The sequence below is a fragment of the Salmo trutta genome, chromosome 16 (genome assembly GCF_901001165.1).
Source record: "Salmo trutta chromosome 16, fSalTru1.1, whole genome shotgun sequence".
Taxonomy (NCBI): Eukaryota; Metazoa; Chordata; class Actinopteri; order Salmoniformes; family Salmonidae; genus Salmo; species Salmo trutta.
The window spans coordinates 7,895,392-7,915,049 of record NC_042972.1 but is presented as its reverse complement, the minus strand read 5'-3'; the positions used below and the strand labels follow the sequence as shown (position 1 = coordinate 7,915,049).

The 19,658-nt window shown below is 44.6% G+C and overlaps 1 protein-coding gene across 11 annotated transcripts in view; it reads left to right on the top strand.

Moving 5' to 3' along the window:
* Positions 1–17,536, top strand: part of dock3 (dedicator of cytokinesis 3) — a 369,152-nt gene extending 351,616 nt beyond the window's left edge. For 10 of the 11 annotated variants that reach the window (XM_029692895.1, XM_029692892.1, XM_029692890.1 and 7 more), the window contains 4 exons: positions 2,932–3,019; positions 11,141–11,260; positions 14,728–14,813; positions 16,838–17,536. In XM_029692895.1, the coding sequence (XP_029548755.1) occupies positions 2,932–3,019; positions 11,141–11,260; positions 14,728–14,813; positions 16,838–17,473 (930 nt within the window). In that variant the 3' untranslated portion in view covers positions 17,474–17,536. The remainder of the gene's footprint in view (positions 1–2,931; positions 3,020–11,140; positions 11,261–14,727; positions 14,814–16,837) is intronic. The other variant, XM_029692899.1, reaches the window with a different exon arrangement.
* Positions 17,537–19,658: the final 2,122 nt, after the last annotated feature.

Sequence of the window (19,658 nt, the reverse complement as noted above, 5' to 3'; positions counted from 1 at the left end):
TTTGTGGATACGGGCCCTGATCTTCTTATTGGAATTGCCGGATTAAGTGATATGACATGCTATTCTATAAAATAATTTCTCTGTAATTAATGTTACCTGATTAAGCTAATCAGGTAGATGATTAACTAGAAAGTTGGGGCACCATGAAAGAATGTTTATAGAGCTGTTATCTTCTGAATAAGCTCTTAAAGACCTAGTAATATTTTACATCAATAGCAGTCAATATTAATCGTCACCTTATTTCAGTCATCTGAAAGTTGTAAATTCTTGGTTATCTTCACGAACCCTGGCTAACAAGTTAAATCAGCAATACAAAATTTGGTTTAATTTTTTATTTCCTAAATACCTAACTAAATCACACAGAATTACATATCCACAGAATGAATCATACATTGATTACAAATTATGTCATGAAGGAAAAGGTCCCTAGCGGACGAAACAGATATGACGGCTGGTTACACAAAGAGATGGGGTTGGGTTTGAATGAAAGAGCGGGAAGACTGAGGAACAAAGGGAGAAGCTATGTCTCTATCGTGCCGTAGGCAGCTATGCTATCGTAAATACAGTATCTTATGCATTCTAAATTACCGCCCATTTGAAAAAAGAAAATGCAATAAATATTTACTCTGAGCTGGTAGGTTCAGAGTGGTAGGGAGCTGGTAGGTTGGTCGTAGATGCCGGCCGTGTTGCCCAACAGAGATCTTGCTTGTCCTCTGAAGAACGTCTCTGGTGGTAAACTGGATACTTGGTAGTATCGTGTTGATAGTTAGATTAGGTCCTTTGTCCGTCCTTTCCTAGCCCACGTTTACAGCTGCTGTTGCTAACTCAATGGCTAGGATGTCTCACTTCTTTAGTGAATAAGAGTTCAAAGTTCATACCATTCGCAACCCAAGCTCACGCTGAGGTTGGCTTAGTTCTGTTGTTGACATGTTAGTCCTTTTTAATGTATGGACCGTCGTCCTATCATCCTCGGAACAGAAAGTTACATTTTCATCAAGGGCTTTATAGTGGAGGGAGAGAAGGGCGTGTTTCATAGTTGATAACCAATGTCTCTTCACAGGGGCGGGCCACTGATTGAGCAGAGCTCTACCCTTATGAAAACCCAATTCTCTCATTTGGAAGCTAAAATTACATTTAATCTTTTCACAAATAGTTTAATATTTAAACATTTAAATTGCACAACAATTCAATGTGAATCTGATAACTAGAATGTGTAGACTTTCCAAGATACAGTTTATGTCGTCCTGTCATCAGTCATAATGTCTCAGACGCCAACTGATCTGGCATCATATACATTAAATACCAATGCATATTTTCAACTGGTTCTATTACCAAAATATGGTTACATTCCCCCCACCTTTTGATGTTCCCAGACTCTCTATGTTTAACACAGGCTATTCAAGAGTCCTTCAGTAGAGTCAAGAGAGAGGAAAGGGAAAAAGGTATTTATGGGGGGACATAAACCTTATCCACAGGCCAACATCATGACAGACTGGTATGATATACTGTCTGGTGCAGTTAGAGGAGGAAGGGCCTCCTCTCTGAGCCTGGTTCCTCTCTAGGTCTATTCCTTCTAGGTAGTATTACCTCCTATCTGAGCCTGGTTCCTCTCTAGGTCTCTTCCTTCTAGGTAGTATTACCTCCTCTCTGAGCCTGGTTCCTCTCTAGGTCTCTAGGTAGTATTACATCCTCTCTGAGCCTGATTCCTCTCTAGGTCTCTAGGTAGTATTACCTCCTCTCTGAGCCTGGTTCCTCTCTAGGTCTATTCCTTCTAGGTAGTATTACCTCCTATCTGAGCCTGGTTCCTCTCTAGTTCTATTCCTTCTAGGTAGTATTACCTCCTATCCGAGCCTGGTTCCTCTCTAGGTCTATTCCTTCTAGGTAGTATTACCTCCTCTCTGAGCCTGGTTCCTCTCTAGGTCTCTAGGTAGTATTACCTCCTCTCTGAGCCTGGTTCCTCTCTAGGTCTCTAGGTAGTATTACCTCCTCTCTGAGCCTGGTTCCTCTCTAGGTCTCTAGGTAGTATTACCTCCTCTCTGAGCCTGGTTCCTCTCTAGGTCTCTTCCTTCTAGGTAGTATTACCTCCTCTCTGAGCCTGGTTCCTCTCTAGGTCTCTAGGTAGTATTACCTCCTCTCTGAGCCTGGTTCCTCTCTAGGTCTCTAGGTAGTATTACCTCCTCTCTGAGCCTGGTTCCTCTCTAGGTCTCTAGGTAGTATTACCTCCTCTCTGAGCCTGGTTCCTCTCTAGGTCTCTAGGTAGTATTACCTCCTCTCTGAGCCTGGTTCCTCTCTAGGTCTATTCCTTCTAGGTAGTATTACCTCCTCTCTGAGCCTGGTTCCTCTCTAGGTCTCTAGGTAGTATTACCTCCTCTCTGAGCCTGGTTCCTCTCTAGGTCTCTAGGTAGTATTACCTCCTCTCTGAGCCTGGTTCCTCTCTAGGTCTCTTCCTTCTAGGTAGTATTACCTCCTCTCTGAGCCTGGTTCCTCTCTAGGTCTCTAGGTAGTATTACCTCCTCTCTGAGCCTGGTTCCTCTCTAGGTCTCTAGGTAGTATTACCTCCTCTCTGAGCCTGGTTCCTCTCTAGGTCTCTTCCTTCTAGGTAGTATTACCTCCTATCTGAGCCTGGTTCCTCTCTAGGTCTCTAGGTAGTTTTACCTCCTCTCTGAGCCTGGTTCCTCTCTAGGTCTATTCCTTCTAGGTAGTATTACCTCCTCTCTGAGCCTGGTTCCTCTCTAGGTAGTATTACCTCCTATCTGAGCCTTGTTCTTCTCTAGGTTTCTTCCCTCTAGGTAGTATTACCTGGCCTCTGTGCTTTTGCTTTAGGCCATGTTACTGTACAAGCACTTTGTGACTGCTGATGTGAAAGTTTATTTAAATACATTTGATTGATATATTTATAGGTTGACTGATATGTCTTTTCTGTTTCTCCAGCCAACCAACTTCCAGCGAGCGTTGTTCCACCAGGTGATTGGTCCATGCAAGCCCTGCAGCGACCCCAACCTGTCTGTGGCAGAGAAAGGTACTGTAGACCTAGCTATCATCTCAGTATGTTGCCTTTCAGTCTGTTATAGTGTATTTCAGCATCCTATAGTCTGTTATCGACTCCTATAGTCTGTTATAGTGTCTTTCAGTCTCCTATATTCTGTTATAGACTCTGTCGTGTCTTCATTAAAATGAAGACTGTTATATTATCAAATCAATTCTCTGTAATTATTATTACGTGATTATTCTAATCATGTAAATGTAATTAACTAGGAAGTCGGCGCACCAAGGAAAATATTCAGATTACAAAGTTACAATTTTCCTAATATAAATTTCAGATATTTTAATATCTGATCAATTAGTCTTCTAATTAATGAATTATTCTTTACCTCACGTTAGTCTCATTCCAAACATCGTAAATTGTTTATCTGCACGAACCCAGACTTCACTATGAATCATCCATACATCAATTGTCTCAATCATTTATTTATCAACTAACTAAATAATCACAGAAATGCATCAACAAACAAACAAAGTAGCTATGGTTACAAGGAAGTGATAGGGGATGTGCCCTAGTGGGCTAAACCGGTATGGCGGCTTGGTAGACAGAGGGACTGATAAGGGCGCGAAAGACAAAAGACACTACACAGTTGATAATTATAATAATTGAAATGCTAATCCTTTGCACATGAACGCTCACTCATTCGGGAATAATTGCAATCAATATATACATTTATGCTCAGTGTGTCATCGTGATCTCTGTTGGAATCGTCCTTCTTTCTGTTTGGAAGTTCCTCCGCCTGTCTTTTGTGGTTAGAATGGTTACTTCAGAGTCCTATTCAGAAATGTTGTTATAGGATAGATGTTTCGGCGGTTGTCAGCCTTCGCATTCCTAGCTGCAGACTGGTAATTAGTATCAAAGATTTGCTCTTATTCTGTCGGTATCGATAGTCTCAGTTTCAACAACCATTACAACCTTAGCTTATACTCGGGTTTATGGTCTCTGCTCAAACCTTAGCCCTCTTGGTAATTGAGGTAAGCTTGGTCTGAAGGGAAATTCCCAAGGTGGGGGTTATATCCAGAACAGTAAGAAAGGGCTGTCCCATGACACTAGATCAATGTCTGTGCTCATGAGGCGGGCCTATGACTTAGTTAAACTCCAAAGGGAATTGGAGTTTCCTTCATTTAAACAGTTTAAAATCACATTATATAATTTCACAAATAGTTTCATCTTTACTCATTCATTTTATACAACAATTATATGCAAGCCTCACAACTGAGACTCTTGTATAAACAGAGTTATGGTAATTTGGCTGTATTGTCTCTCATGAGTTTCACAAACATTAAACAAAATGGACCGCTAGTAGTTGAATTCTCCCCCGACCGTGTACACATTCTCCAAAATATGGACATTGTTCAGTTCTCAAGTTCTGTGATGTGGAAGAGGTTCCTTTGTTCTCCTGTGAAACTTTCTCTCTATACTGTCTGGACATGGGGAGAGAGACTCCTCTAGGAATTTATGACCTGCATAACAGAGCCTGGGTGTAGGGGGAAGAGAGAGAGGTGGTTACAGTCTGTTATATTCTCATATAGTCTCTCCTATAGTCTCCTGTAGTCTGCTATATTCTCCTGTAGTCTGTTATATTCTCCTGTAGTCTGTTATAGTTTCCTGTAGTCTGTTATAGTCTCCTGTAGTCTGTTACAGACTCCTATAGACTCCTGTAGTCTGGTGCAGTCTCCTGTAGTCTGGTGCAGTCTCCTGTAGTCTGGGGCAGTCTCCTGTAGTCTGGGGCAGTCTCCTGTAGTATGCTATATTCTGTTATCGTCTTCTATAGTCTGATATAGTCTGTTATGGTCTCTGTGAGTGGACCAAGTACTTTGAGGCTGCTCTAAAGCATAAAGGTGGAATAAACGTGTCGGGATTAGGTTTTCTTACATTGAACAAAGTTCTCTTTTGAGTTATTTATTTATTCTCCAACAATCCCACACAATCAAGGATGATCTCATAAGAAAAACACAAGTCTTCTTCTTTACAGGAACAAGGAACACAAAGTGAGAAACTTTTAACTATAAAATAAATTACGGGTGTGTCACCGCCTTAACTATCCGTTCGTGGAGAGTTCCCTTCCTGTGGCGGTGCGGATCCATGGTTGCCTTTCCCAAGAGGTAGTTTGTCCGCTTCGTCTCCCTTCCGTCCGGTAAGTCCTCTCCTTTGGAGAAGCAATCACTCTTTTTTTTCTCCTCCAGTCCCCTCCTCTCTCTTGTAGGGGGAAGAGAAGAGGTCATTGGTACCGTCAGCTGTGCTTAATTGCCTCACATGCCGGGCTGGGCTACTATCCGTGGGACCAGCCTGCCCCCTGGTAGTGATTCCACATACCTCCCCCCTCAGGATCGGATTGGACGGCTGGACGTCGTCTTGGTCGCGTCGGGACAGTGCGTCCGCATTCCCGTTCCTCGATCTGGCCCTTTGGATGACATGGAAAGAGAATGCTTGTAATGCAAGAAACCATCTGGCTATTCTGTTGTTATTGTTTCTCTTACCGGCCATCCACGTGAGGGGAGCATGGTCATTAACGAGGGCGAACCTACGCCCGAGTAGGTAGAACCGGAGATACTCGAGGGCCCACTTAATGGCTAGGGCCTCTTTCTCTACGGTAGCATATCTCTGTTCCCGATCACTGAACTTTCTACTTATGAAGAGAATAGGCTTTTCTGCTTCGCCTTCAACCTGAGCTAGGATGGCCCCGAGCACCGTATCTGAGGCGTCTACCTGCACAGTGAACTCTTGGGAGAAGTCAGGAGCCTGTTCAGGCGTTCGCACAAACCGTCTGTGTGTGGGTGGAATATGCTTGTGCGTATCTGTTGAACCTGGTCTAACCGACACCGGTCCTTCATCAACCGGGACATGAACGGGGTTCCCTGGTTGGTTAGGATTGTCTTGGGAAGGCCCACGCGGGAGAAGAGCATGAACAATTCCTTGGCGATTCCCTTTGACGACATGTTGCGAAGGGGTATGGTCTCAGGGAACTTGGTAGCGTAATCTAAGACAACCAGGATGTAATCGTGTCCTCTGGCAGGTTTTGGGAGGGGTTCAACGAGGTCCATAGCCATGTGTTCGAAGGGGGTTTCTATAATGGGAAGAGGAATCAAAGGGGTTACGCAGGTGTGGCCGTACGCTGACATTGATCACACGTCCTACAATACCTGGGCACATCTCGGGTGATACGGAGCCAATAGAACCTCTGCATGATTCTGTCGATCGTTTTGTCCCTAGGATGTGGGAATGGTCTAGCTGTAGGACAGTATCCCTGTATGGTCTAGGCACCATTAGTAATTCCTGTTTTTCCCCCCTTCGTTGCACGACCCAAAACAAGAGGCCACGCCTGATTGCATAGTTGGGAAGAGAGGGCTCACCTGATCCGTCGACATTTCTCCCGTCGATCACTTTCACCTTCCTAATGGCATCCAGTAGGTCTGGGTCTCTATGCTGAGCGGTGCAGAACTGTCCCTTTAATTCTTGGAGCAGGTCGACCTCGGTAGAGGGGCGTCGAGGTTGTTGCCCGTCCCCCGTTGGGGGTGCCCGAAGAGAATCTCTTCCAGGTTCCCTCCGACGGGGCTTCAAATATATCCCGTAGCCTCTGGTCGCTCCTTCCTTCCTCCGTCGTGTATAACCCTTCGCAGGTGTCTTCATCGGAGGTTTGCTGGAATAGCTGTCGGAGGCGTTGTGTATGTATTTCTTCCTCTGCTCTAAAGGACGAGGCTACGTTTCCTTGTAGGGCTACTACCCCGGGCTTGGATTTGTTTGTTTTTTTCCCTCTCTGCTTTCCTGCCCCTCTGCTGTGGGCCGAACCTTGGCGTGTGATAGAGAGACCTGATCCCCTATGTACGGTGCGTAAATTCATCTGCCGAAGCTCCTTATATATGGGGACAGTCTCTCCTGATCAATAATGGCACCTTCAGCTGGTGGGTACTTTCCCTGTGCTGACTGTACACCTTCCTTTCGGGGTGAGAATGGACAGACTCACGGTGGGGTAATAGTGGGTGGTCTCCGTGGATACAGGACACGGCTACTTTGTCTGGTAGCAGTGTTGCTGTGGTAACCATCTGCTCCTCCATTAATGTAACCATACCACCTTAGTTGAGAATGGCTACCACGTCTCGTCCTTCTATTCCAACTGGAATCGCTGGGGCTATTTCTGCTAACCAACAGGGGCGATCCTGCCCTCTCGGACAGGGATGCGTGGGGACGGGCAGTGGTGACTAGGTGGCCATGGACTCGTCCTCTTTGGGACATTGTTGGGCGTAATGGTCCGGTGACTGGCATTTATAGCACCGACCCTGTTGTGTGGGTGATGACATCTCCCAAATCCGGAAGTGGGTTCCGTCGTTTCGGTGGCAGATGTGCCGGAGTTAATCGGGGAACGGTCTTGGCAGAGTCCTTCCAGTCCTCCTTGTTCCCTTTTAACAACTCCCATGTAGATCGGTATGTTTCCACGGCCTGGGCTATGTCATTGGCTGACGACGGGTTTGTTTGCCCCACGACCCTTTTTAAATCCATTGGTAATTCCCTCAAAATCTTGTCCACTACGAGAGTCTCTACGACATGTCCTACTCTCTTTCTGGGTTCCAGCCACTCTTTCGTTAGTTGTATGAGTGCAAAGATATTGGCACGCACGGGTTGGTCGGCCATATTGGTCCGTTGATGGAACTTTACGGCTCTATCAACGGGTGGTCAGCTGGTTATAGTCTCCTATAGTATTTTATAATTTCCTATAGTCTGTAATGGTATTTCATAATCTCCTATAGTCTCCTATAGTTTCCTATAGTCTGTTATAGTCTGTCACAGTCTGCTGTAGTCTCCTGTAGTCTGTTATATTCTTGTGTAGTCTGTTATATTCTCTTGTAGTCTCTCTTATAGTCTGTTTCACCTTTCCTTTTATTGCTTGATTCACTCTGTTCTCCATTCCCAAACTATACTGTTCTCGCAGAACCAAACCATATTATACTGGCTCAGATATTTTCTTTTCACATTGTCCTTTCCAGCAACTATGGTGGATACGTAACCACATTTTCCCACATTGTAATCTTCGACCACACACTTGGTTTGGCTGGACTCAGTAGTGGATATGTAACCAGACCAGCTCAGTACAGCTTGGTTTGGCTGGACTCAGTAGTGGATATGTAACCAGACCAGGTCAGTACAGCTTGGTATGGCTGGACTCAGTAGTGGATATGTAACCAGACCAGTACAGCTTGGTATGGCTGGACTCAGTAGTGGATATGTAACAAGACCAGCTCAGTACAGCTTGGTATGGCTGGACTCAGTAGTGGATATGTAACCAGACCAGGTCAGTACAGCTTGGTATGGCTGGACTCAGTAGTGGATATGTAACCAGGTCAGTACAGCTTGGTATGGCTGGACTCAGTAGTGGATATGTAACCAGGTCAGTACAGCTTGGTATGGCTGGACTCAGTAGTGGATATGTAACCAGACCAGCTCAGTACAGCTTGGTATGGCTGGACTCAGTAGTGGATATGTAACCAGGTCAGTACAGCTTGGTATGGCTGGACTCAGTAGTGGATATGTAACCAGACCAGGTCAGTACAGCTTGGTATGGCTGGACTCAGTAGTGGATATGTAACCAGACCAGGTCAGTACAGCTTGGTATGGCTGGACTCAGTAGTGGATATGTAACCAGACCAGTACAGCTTGGTATGGCTGGATTCAGTAGTGGATATGTAACCAGGTCAGTACAGCTTGGTATGACTGGACTCAGTAGTGGATATGTAACCAGGTCAGTACAGCTTGGTTTGGCTGGACTCAGTAGTGGATATATAACCAGACCAGGTCAGTACAGCTTGGTATGGCTGGACTCAGTAGTGGATATGTAACCAGGTCAGTACAGCTTGGTATGGCTGGACTCAGTAGTGGATATGTAACCAGACCAGGTCAGTACAGCTTGGTATGGCTGGACTCAGTAGTGGATATGTAACCAGGTCAGTACAGCTTGGTATGGCTGGACTCAGTAGTGGATATGTAACCAGACCAGTACAGCTTGGTATGGCTGGACTCAGTAGTGGATATGTAACCAGACCAGTACAGCTTGGTATGGCTGGACTCAGTAGTGGATATATAACCAGACCAGCTCAGTACAGCTTGGTATGGCTGGACTCAGTAGTGGATATGTAACCAGACCAGGTCAGTACAGCTTGGTATGGCTGGACTCAGTAGTGGATATGTAACCAGACCAGCTCAGTACAGCTTGGTATGACTGGACTCAGTAGTGGATATGTAACCAGGTCAGTACAGCTTGGTATGGCTGGACTCAGTAGTGGATATGTAACCAGACCAGTACAGCTTGGTATGGCTGGACTCAGTAGTGGATATATAACCAGACCAGCTCAGTACAGCTTGGTATGGCTGGACTCAGTAGTGGATATGTAACCAGACCAGGTCAGTACAGCTTGGTATGGCTGGACTCAGTAGTGGATATGTAACCAGACCAGCTCAGTACAGCTTGGTATGGCTGGACTCAGTAGTGGATATGTAACCAGGTCAGTACAGCTTGGTATGGCTGGACTCAGTAGTGGATATGTAACCAGACCAGGTCAGTACAGCTTGGTATGGCTGGACTCAGTAGTGGATATGTAACCAGACCAGCTCAGTACAGCTTGGTATGGCTGGACTCAGTAGTGGATATGTAACCAGGTCAGTACAGCTTGGTATGGCTGGATTCAGTAGTGGATATGTAACCAGACCAGCTCAGTACAGCTTGGTATGGCTGGACTCAGTAGTGGATATGTAACCAGGTCAGTACAGCTTGGTATGGCTGGACTCAGTAGTGGATATGTAACCAGACCAGGTCAGTACAGCTTGGTATGGCTGGACTCAGTAGTGGATATGTAACCAGACCAGCTCAGTACAGCTTGGTATGGCTGGACTCAGTAGTGGATATGTAACCAGACCAGCTCAGTACAGCTTGGTATGGCTGGACTCAGTAGTGGATATGTAACCAGGTCAGTACAGCTTGGTTTGGCTGGACTCAGTAGTGGATATGTAACCAGACCAGGTCAGTACAGCTTGGTATGGCTGGACTCAGTAGTGGATGTGTAACCAGACCAGGTCAGTACAACTTGGTTTGGCTGGACTCAGTATGTTAAATGGGTGGAAGTCTGTCCTAATTTAGCCTGTGTTTTTGGTCTTTTTCAGTCCCGTTGAGAACATAAGCTAGTACTCTGTTTTATCTATTCAGCCAGTTAGTGGTCAGTTCACAGACCCTCCTAATACTTCAGCTAGTTTAAAATCCACTTCTTCTTCTGTCTGTAGATGTCCGACTATAGATGTCCCACTGTAGATCATTAGTATAGAACTGCTCCATCAGTCAGCACCAGCCTGTTGCTAGAACTGAAGCCCTTTTCTTTATTGAAAGTAGTAACCATCTCTTGTACATTTCTCCCTTACGGTGTGGTATACTGATGTGTAATTGGTTGTTCTTCCTTACGGTGTGGTATACTGATGTGTAATTGGTTGTTCTTCCTTACGGTGTGGTATACTGATGTGTAATTGGTTGTTCTTCCTTATGGTGTGGTATACTGATGTGTAATTGGTTGTTCTCTCTTACGGTGTGGTATACTGATGTGTAATTGGTCGTTCTCCCTTACGGTGTGGTATACTGATGTGTAATTGGTTGTTCCTGTAAGTCAACATAAACCATTTGAACGATACATATTAACCCCCCCCCCCCCCCCAAATATAGTACATTGACCACATTATTATAACTAACATTGCTTTCTTAAATCATGCAAAAATAAAAACAGTAATGATGATTAAGTTGATGATGATGATGTTGATTACACTGATAATCTTCATGATGATGACTCTGCCAATACTGAAAGTACTATTACATTAATTAAACATGAAACACCTTATGAATCAGAAAGCCAAATGAACTGTTGCTGTCTGAGTATAGAGTGGAGTGGTTGTGTTAATATCTGGTCTGTCCCTCTCCAGTCCTGACCACTCCTAGTAGTATACTGTTAGTGTGAACAGTAGAGGGGCGTATTTACCTCTCTCCCCTCCAGTCCTGACCACTCCTAGTAGCTTACTGTTAGTGTAAACAGTAGAGGGGCGTATTTACATGACCTCTCTCCCCTCCAGTCCTGACCACCCCCAGCAGCTGGAGTCTGGACAGTGGTACCAGAGAGGTGTTGCCGTTCCTGTCCACCCACGTTGGGAGTGTGATGGCCCCGCCTGTCCCGCCCCGCAGCCTGCCCCCCGGTGAGTACAATACATGTACAACGGAGGGGTTTATGGTGAACCACATTCCATGGTCAGATGGTAGATGGTTCACCAAAAACTGATCTCTATCAGAATACAGTCGAGTTTTTTTGCGTTGTGTTGTGCCTTACGTTGGCATGCCAGATCCCTATAGATAACAACAAACACTATGAATACAGAAGGAAATTACACACACCACACGGCATATCTTTATTCATCACCCATTATATAATTACACTGAGGCAGAACACTAATGAAAGGGTTGTTGAGATATTTTTCAATCATCACTATGTATACAAAAGTATGTGGACCCCCCGTCAAATTAGTGGATTCGGCTATTTCAGCCAGCACTGTCACAGGTGTATAAAATCGAGCACACAGCCATGCAATCTCCATAGACAAACATTGGCCATAGAATGGCCCGTACTGAAGAGCTCAGTGACTTTCAACGTGGCACCGTCATAGGATATGATGCCACTTTTACAACAAGTCAGTTTGTCAAATTTCTACCCTGCTAGAGCTGCTACGGTCAATTGTAAGTACTGGTATTGTGAAGTGGAAACGACTAGGGGCAACATCAGCCGCAAAGTGGTAGGCCACACAAGCTCACAGAACGTGTAGCACGTAAAAATTGTCTGTCCTCGGTTGCAACACTTACTATCGAGTTCCAAACTGCCTCTGGAAGCAACGTCAGCGCAAGAGCTGTTCGTCGGGAGCTACATGAAATGGGTTTCCATGGCCGAGCAGCCGCACACAAGCCTAAGATCACCATGCACAATTCCAATCGTTGGCTGGAGTGGTGTAAAGCTCACCACCATTGGACTCTGGGGCAGTGGAAACGCATTGTCTGGAGTGATGAATCACGCTTCACCATCTGGCAGTCCGACGGACGAATCTGGATTTGGCGGATGCCAGGAGAATGCTACCTGCCCCAATGCATAGTGCCAACTGTAAAGTTTGGTGGAGGAGGAATAATGGTCTGGGGCTGTTTTTCATGGTTCGAACCCCTCAGTTCCAGTGAAGGGAAATCTTAACGCTACAGAATACAATGACAATCTAGATGATTCTATGCTTTTGCCTTTGTGGCAACAGTGTGGGGAAGGCCCTTTCCTGTTTCAGCATGACAATGTCCCCGTGCACAAAGCGAGGTCCATACAGAAATGGTTTGTCGAGATCGTTGTGGAAGAACTTGACTGGCCTGCACGAAGCCCTGACCTCAACCCCATCAAATACCTTTGGGATGAATTGGATTGCTGACTGCAAGCCAGGCCTAATCGCCTAACATCAGTGCCCGACCTCACTAATGCTCTTGTGGCTGAATAGAAGCAAGTTCCTGCAGCAATGTTCCAACATCGAGTGGAAAGCCTTCCCAGAAGAGTGGAGGCTGTTATAGCAGCAAAGGGGGGACCAACTCTATATTAATGGCCATGATTTTGAAATGAGTTGTTTGACGATCAGGTGTCCACATACTTTTGGTCATGTAGTGTATTCCCATTATTTCTTAATTTTGGGAATATGGTCCAGTGTTTTTAGGCGTCAAATATTGGTTTGTGTGTAAGTGGTCATGTACTGTATGTGTGTGTATGTGATGTGATGGTAACCATCATAATCTGTTGTTAACCATGACATGGCCTTTTGTGATCAGCACTCACAGGTGCATATTGTTTCAATCCCACTGGAATTGGAATATCAGTGCACTTCCTGAATTTAAATGGAATTGACCCCAACCTTGGTTGGCATTGATGGTGCAGTTTGGTGTCATTTTATGGAGTTTTATGGGAACATCTGATTCCAATAGATCCTCAAGGAATAATTCAACTGTACCCCTTTTCCAACGTTGATCTCAGTGTCATTGTAGCTCTCCTTTATCCCCGTATGACAGTTATAGAGAACCAGTCCTGTTTCATCCTATCCAGTAGTACAGCAAGGTTGGTAGATGCTAATGATGAGCGGCAAGTAAATTAGCCAACAACGCTAATTTAGCATAGTTAGTCTATTTAAATGCTATGCACATGTCCTACCTGATCCTATTCCCACCATCTACCCCCCCACCAACTCTTCCCCTCCATCTACCCACCAACCCTGATCCTGCCTGATCCTATTCCTACCATCTACCCACCAACCCTGATCCTACCTGATCCTATCCCCTCCATCTACCCACCAACCCTGATCCTGCCTGATCCTATCCCCACCATCTACCCACCAACACTGATCCTGTCCACACCATCTACCCACCAACTCTGATCCTACCTGATCCTATCCCCTCCATCTACCCACCAACCCTGATCCTGCCTGATCCTATCCCCACCATCTACCCACCAACACTGATCCTGTCCACACCATCTACCCACCAACTCTGATCCTACCTGATCCTATCCCCTCCATCTACCCACCAACCCTGATCCTGCCTGATCCTATCCCCACCATCTACCCACCAACACTGATCCTGTCCACACCATCTACCCACCAACTATGATCCTACCTGATCCTATCCCCTCCATCTACCCACCAACCCTGATCCTACCTGATCCTATCCCCACCATCTACCCACCAACTCTGATCCTACCTGATCCTATCCCCTCCATCTACCCACCAACCCTGATCCTACCTGATCCTATCCCTACCATCTACCCACAAACTCTGATCCTACCTGATCCTATCCCCTCCATCTACCCACCAACCCTAATCCTACCTGATCCTATCCCCTCCATCTACCTATGAACTCTGATCCTACCTGATCCTATCCCCTCCATCTACCCACCAACTCTGATCCTACCTGATCCTATTCCTACCATCTACCCACCAACCCTGATACTACCTGATCCTATTCCTACCATCTACCCACCAACCCTGATCCTACCTGATCCTATCCCCTCCATCTACCTATGAACTCTGATCCTACCTGATCCTATCCCCTCCATCTACCCACCAACTCTGATCCTACCTGATCCTATCCCCTCCATCTACCCACCAACTCTGATCCTACCTGATCCTATTCCTACCATCTACCCACCAACCCTGATCCTACCTGATCCTATCCCCACCATCTACCCACCAACCCTGATCCTACCTGATCCTATCCCCACCATCTACCCACCAACCCTAATTCTACCTGATCCTATCCCCTCCATCTACCTATGAACTCTGATCCTATCCCCTCCATCTACCCACCAACCCTGATCCTACCTGATCCTATTCCTACCATCTACCCACCAACCCTGATCCTACCTGATCCTATCCCCTCCATCTACCTATGAACTCTGATCCTACCTGATCCTATTCCTACCATCTACCCACCAACCCTGATCCTACCTGATCCTCTCAAGGGGACTGTTCTGTAGTCAGAGGCCTGTTTATCCTTCTCCAGATCATTCTCTTTCTACCCCCCCCCCCTTCCCGGTTTTAGTTCTGTATATTTCCAACCAACCAATCCGTTGTTCTGTCCTGCTGTGTGTCTCCCTCTATAGGACACTTCTCCATGCACTTTGATGCTTTCCACCACCAGATCAGCGACCTCCCTCCAGCTCTCCCTGCGCGCTCCTCTTTACGAAAGGTACCCTCCCTGGCCTAGTGTAGCCTACCGTCCTGACCTGTTCAGTCCAAACCTGGGTTCAAGTACTATATGAAGTTTTTCAAATACTTTTTGAGGATTTGCTTTAGCCTGACTGAAGTTTGAGATTGCAAATGTTTTCAGTTTTGGTCTCTCACTCGTGCATTGCATATAGGTTTTTTGTTGTGTTGTGGTTTTCATATCAGCTCTCGGACTTCCAACCTGCACATCATTTCTATTATTAGTATGTGTTTTTATCTGTATTGTTGTTTATCACTTGTTTTCTTTGGTGCAAATAAAAGTTGAAGCATTTTGTTTAATGAGTTTTGGTCTCAATCAAGCACAGATAAAGCATATGAAGTGATTTGAAATAGTATTTGAACCCAGATCTGGTCCAGTTTTGTCTGGTCTGGTCCCCCCTCTACACCAGTTTCCTCTCTGTCCTTCAGTAGCAGTGAGTGAGCAGGGCTAAAAGAGCGCAAGGCTGTAGAGTATTGTATAACTGTAGAGATGCTTGTTGCTCCGTGAGTGGTTGTGTATGTAATGTATTGTATGTGTGACTGTGTTTTTGACACATTCGTCTTTTTATTTACTTTTATTAACCCATCCACCATTTAGTTTTTTTTTGTTTTTTTTTTAAATGTTACAGCTTTTCTGCTACATATACAGTACCAGTCAAAAGTTTGGACACACCTACTCATTCCAGGGTTTTTCTTAATTTTTTATTATTTTCTACATTGTAGAATAATAGTGAAGACATCCAAACTATGAAATAACACATATGGAATCAAGTAGTAACCAAAAAAAATGTATTCTTCAAATTAGCCACCCTTTGCCTTGTTGACAGCTTTGCACACACTTGGCATTCTCCCACGTTGTAATCTTAGACCACTATACAAACATTCTGCTTCTCTGCTCGGAGCCTTTTGAAAGTGGGGTACAGGGCATGTCGTCTCCACTATTTCATTGATGAAATTGTTCATTATTAGAGAACAGGGTGTTTTTCAGTTCCCTATCCTGTTGTAACGAGGCAATTTTAATTTTGTTGTGAGTTAGCATAGCTACGATCGGACAGGGCCTTCCCTCCGCTCTGCCACCGAAAACAGTGAGCCCTTTGAAAAATCAATTGTATCCACCTATTCGTCATCTTGAGATTACGTTTCATGAACACCTTGTCTTTTTCCTCCGTTGTCTGATAGTTTTAGTTTTCCTCCTCCATTATTCCCATTATAACAATATTATTCTTCATACTTCTATACTTTAGAACAAGTCATTCGGCTTTCGTCGTTTTTTAGGGAGTCCCCGGTCGTTTTTTTATGGAGTCCCCGGTCGTTTTTTTATGGAGTCCCCGGTCGTTTTTTTATGGAGTCCCCGGTCGTTTTTTTAGGGAGTCCCCGGTCGTTTTTTTAGGGAGTCCCCGGTAGTTTTTTAGGGAGTCCCCGGTAGTTGTTTTTATCTTGTTTTCCACAAGTATTTCTTCCATTTTATTACTGTAATCCATTCCTGTTTTTAAGGCCTCAACCTTCCCCAGTAGCCCAGGCAATAGATCCAGCTTTTTAACTACTCGCTCATACTTGTAAGTTCTAAAAACGTTCCCCTACAATGTTACATTTCTAATTTTAGACGGTGGCTTCCCTTCAGTTTCGCTCTCAGAGCTCGAGGAAAGGTCTTCTCTTGTTCGCTTCGATGTATCTGATTCTTTTTCGAGCATAACAAAATGTTGATCAATAAATAGTTCAAGGTTCTCTATGTTATCCAGAATGTTTTTTTCGCAGTTATCAGCTAATCCTCTATTTTATATGATTAATTCATGGGATAAGCTGTGCCTCCCACGCTGCAACCTGCTACGTCAATAATCACTTCCTTGACACATTGGTCTTTGAGTTTAGCTGGCTTGTGTTTACTTTATATCTGTGCTTAGTCGTTTTCATCTTGTTTTTACGCCTCACACAAATGGGCAATGCAAATCGGTGTGTCTGTCATTTATCTATAAGAGTAACCTTTTGCCCCATCGTTTTCCTCCACAGTCAGCCTTGCACCCTATACCTGCCTCGCCCACCAGTCCCCAGTCCCAGTCCGGCCTGGATGGCAGTAACTCAACTCTCTCCGGTAGCGCCTCCTCCGGCGTCTCCTCCCTGAGCGAGAGCAACTTCATGGGCCAGTCATGCTCCACCGAGTCTCATGGAACAACCAGACATCCAGCAGATGCCCTGGACACTGTCTCCGTCACCCCCAGCATGGCACACTCTACCTGGGCCACAGACGGAGAGGACCTGGGCATGGACTCCCCCTCTGGTTCCTACCTGCCTGTGCGTTACAGTATCTCTGAGTCAGAGGTCCTGGATGGCTCCAAGCCTCCTCCCTGTCGTAGCCACTCCTCTCCTGGGGTGATCACCCCGCTCATCACCAATATCGTGGTTCCAATCAGCCCCGTCCTCCCAGAGGCCCATACCCTTAACATCCAGAACCTGCCCCACTACCGCCACCAGCCTCCGCCCGCCCTGCCCCCCAAGCCCTACCTGAGAGAGGGGTGTATTCCTGAGGAGGAGGGGTGTATTCCCGCAAGGCCCATGCCCATGCCACGCAAGATCTCTCAGCCTCACATCACCTCTAAGGAAGAGCAGGCAAAAGTGGCGTGGGAGCACGGCATCGCCGAAGAGTGAAGAGGAGGCCTGGGGGTGTATTCAGACAGTGATGTGAAACATTCTGAACGTTTCAGATAGAAATAGAATAGATAGAGCGGACACACATGATTTCCCCTTATTCTTTCTGACAGACAATCATATATGTTCTACATTAAATATATATTTCTATCTGAACGTTCTGTAATGTTACATTCTCCTGAACTGGCACTTGGTTGGTCGAGGCATGGTTGGTCGAGGCATGCCCATTGGGACAGTGACACATTTTTGGTTGTTTTGGCTCTGTAGTCCAGCACTTTGAATTTAAAATGATACAATGACTGAGGTTAAAGTGCATTGTGCTTACAGCACTTTATGTACATAGTCCCCCCTGTTTTTAAGGGACTAAAAGTATTGGGACAAATTCACTTATATTTATTAAAGTAGTAACAAGTTAAGTATTTGTTGTGCAGAAAATAGTCAATAATTAATTATTTTGTCATAGTTAAGAACAAATTGTCATCCAATAGGATTTGATTACATTTCCAATATCCCCGTCCACGTGGAAATTCTGTTCTATGAAGGCCAATTAGATGGTGGTCTGATCACAGTCAGTCTCCGTTCATTTACTTTTGATGCCAGCAAAATAGGAATGTGTTCTTAACTGATTTGCCTAATTAAATAAAGGTTAAATAAAAAATAAAATCCATGATTAATTCAGGACTGTCCATAATCATGGTAGCATCCACATTAATGTAGAAGTGTTTAGAAACATAATCTATTCTTATTTACAATATGTGACTCCAAAATGACACAATACATTATTTACAATTCATTTCTATACGAATATGGCACCAAATATTAAACTTTGGACTACTTCAATACACATATAAGTGAATTTGTCCCAATACATTCGGTCCCCTAAAATGGGGGGACTATGTACAAAAAGGGCTGTAATTTGGAAAATGGTTCACCTGATATGGATGAAATACCCTCAAATTAAAGCTGACAATCTGCACTTTAACCTCATCGTATCATTTCAAATCCAAAGTGCTGGACTACAGAGCCAAAACAACAACAACAACAAATGTCACTCTCCTAATACTTTTGGAGCTCACTGTAGTTTACATGTTGTTAACAATTTAAGCCAACCCTGTCTGTTTTGCCCCATAGTGACACATGCATCGGTTTTGTTGCTAAACAACCAACGTGTGTGTGTGTGTGTGTGTGGTATGGGGCTCAGTCTTTTCATTTGAGTGCTTATTTGAATACCCTTTCTCTAAATTGTCTCACGCATTACTTGCACAGACCTTTTGGAAACATTTTAATCTGTACAGTAATTCTAATGAATGATAGTTCAGGTCCACATGCAGGTTCCAAATCATTGCACAAAGAGAAAACATGGATTTTTAAACCAATTACCAGACATTTAATGAATTGAGTTAATTGAAGCAAAGCTGGGATAGAGTAAAGCTTGCTAGACCATGACCTATGATCTTTTCAGTTTTAGAGAAGCAACACTTTAGCACTTAGTTCTGCAGCACCAAAAACCACTTGTTTTATTCTATTCACACTTGTATTGTATGAAGATGGGTTAAGTAGACTCTTGGGTTGTATTGGGCTTCGGATAGATTAGTATTATTGTTGAGGTGTGGTAGTCTTTATATTACGATTGTTTATTAATTAACTTTTATAGGACACTAAAGTGGTATTGGTGTAATAATAATGAACTCAGCGATGCAACTAGCTGAGAGAGAGAGAGAGAGAGAGAGAGAGGGAGCGATCAGAACAGATCACGCCTCTTGATAAACACACACTTCCTCCTCCTTACGACTTATCCTCTCAGGCAGAGCATTGCCTTGACAGACAGACAGTAAGAGGCTTAAATAGTGTTGTAATGCTTCATTACACAGTCGTCCTCTTTATAGTTGTGCGCTGCCACAGCCAGATCACTCAGCCACTATAAAGACTTATTATCCATTATGGTTAGGGAATAACTGCCTGGCTGGTGAATGCAAGCCATTTCAAAAGATGTCACTTTGCAGTCTTAAAGGCTGCTTAACTCTTTACTTTGGGTTGGTTGGTTTATTAAAAGTGTATTTTCTGTTCAGTTCGCAGCGTGTTACACACTACAGTACAAAGAAAAGTCTATATTTTTAGAGGAGATGAAAATCTGCAAGTTTATTACTATGTGTAGTAAAGAAATAATTATATATAGTATATTAAT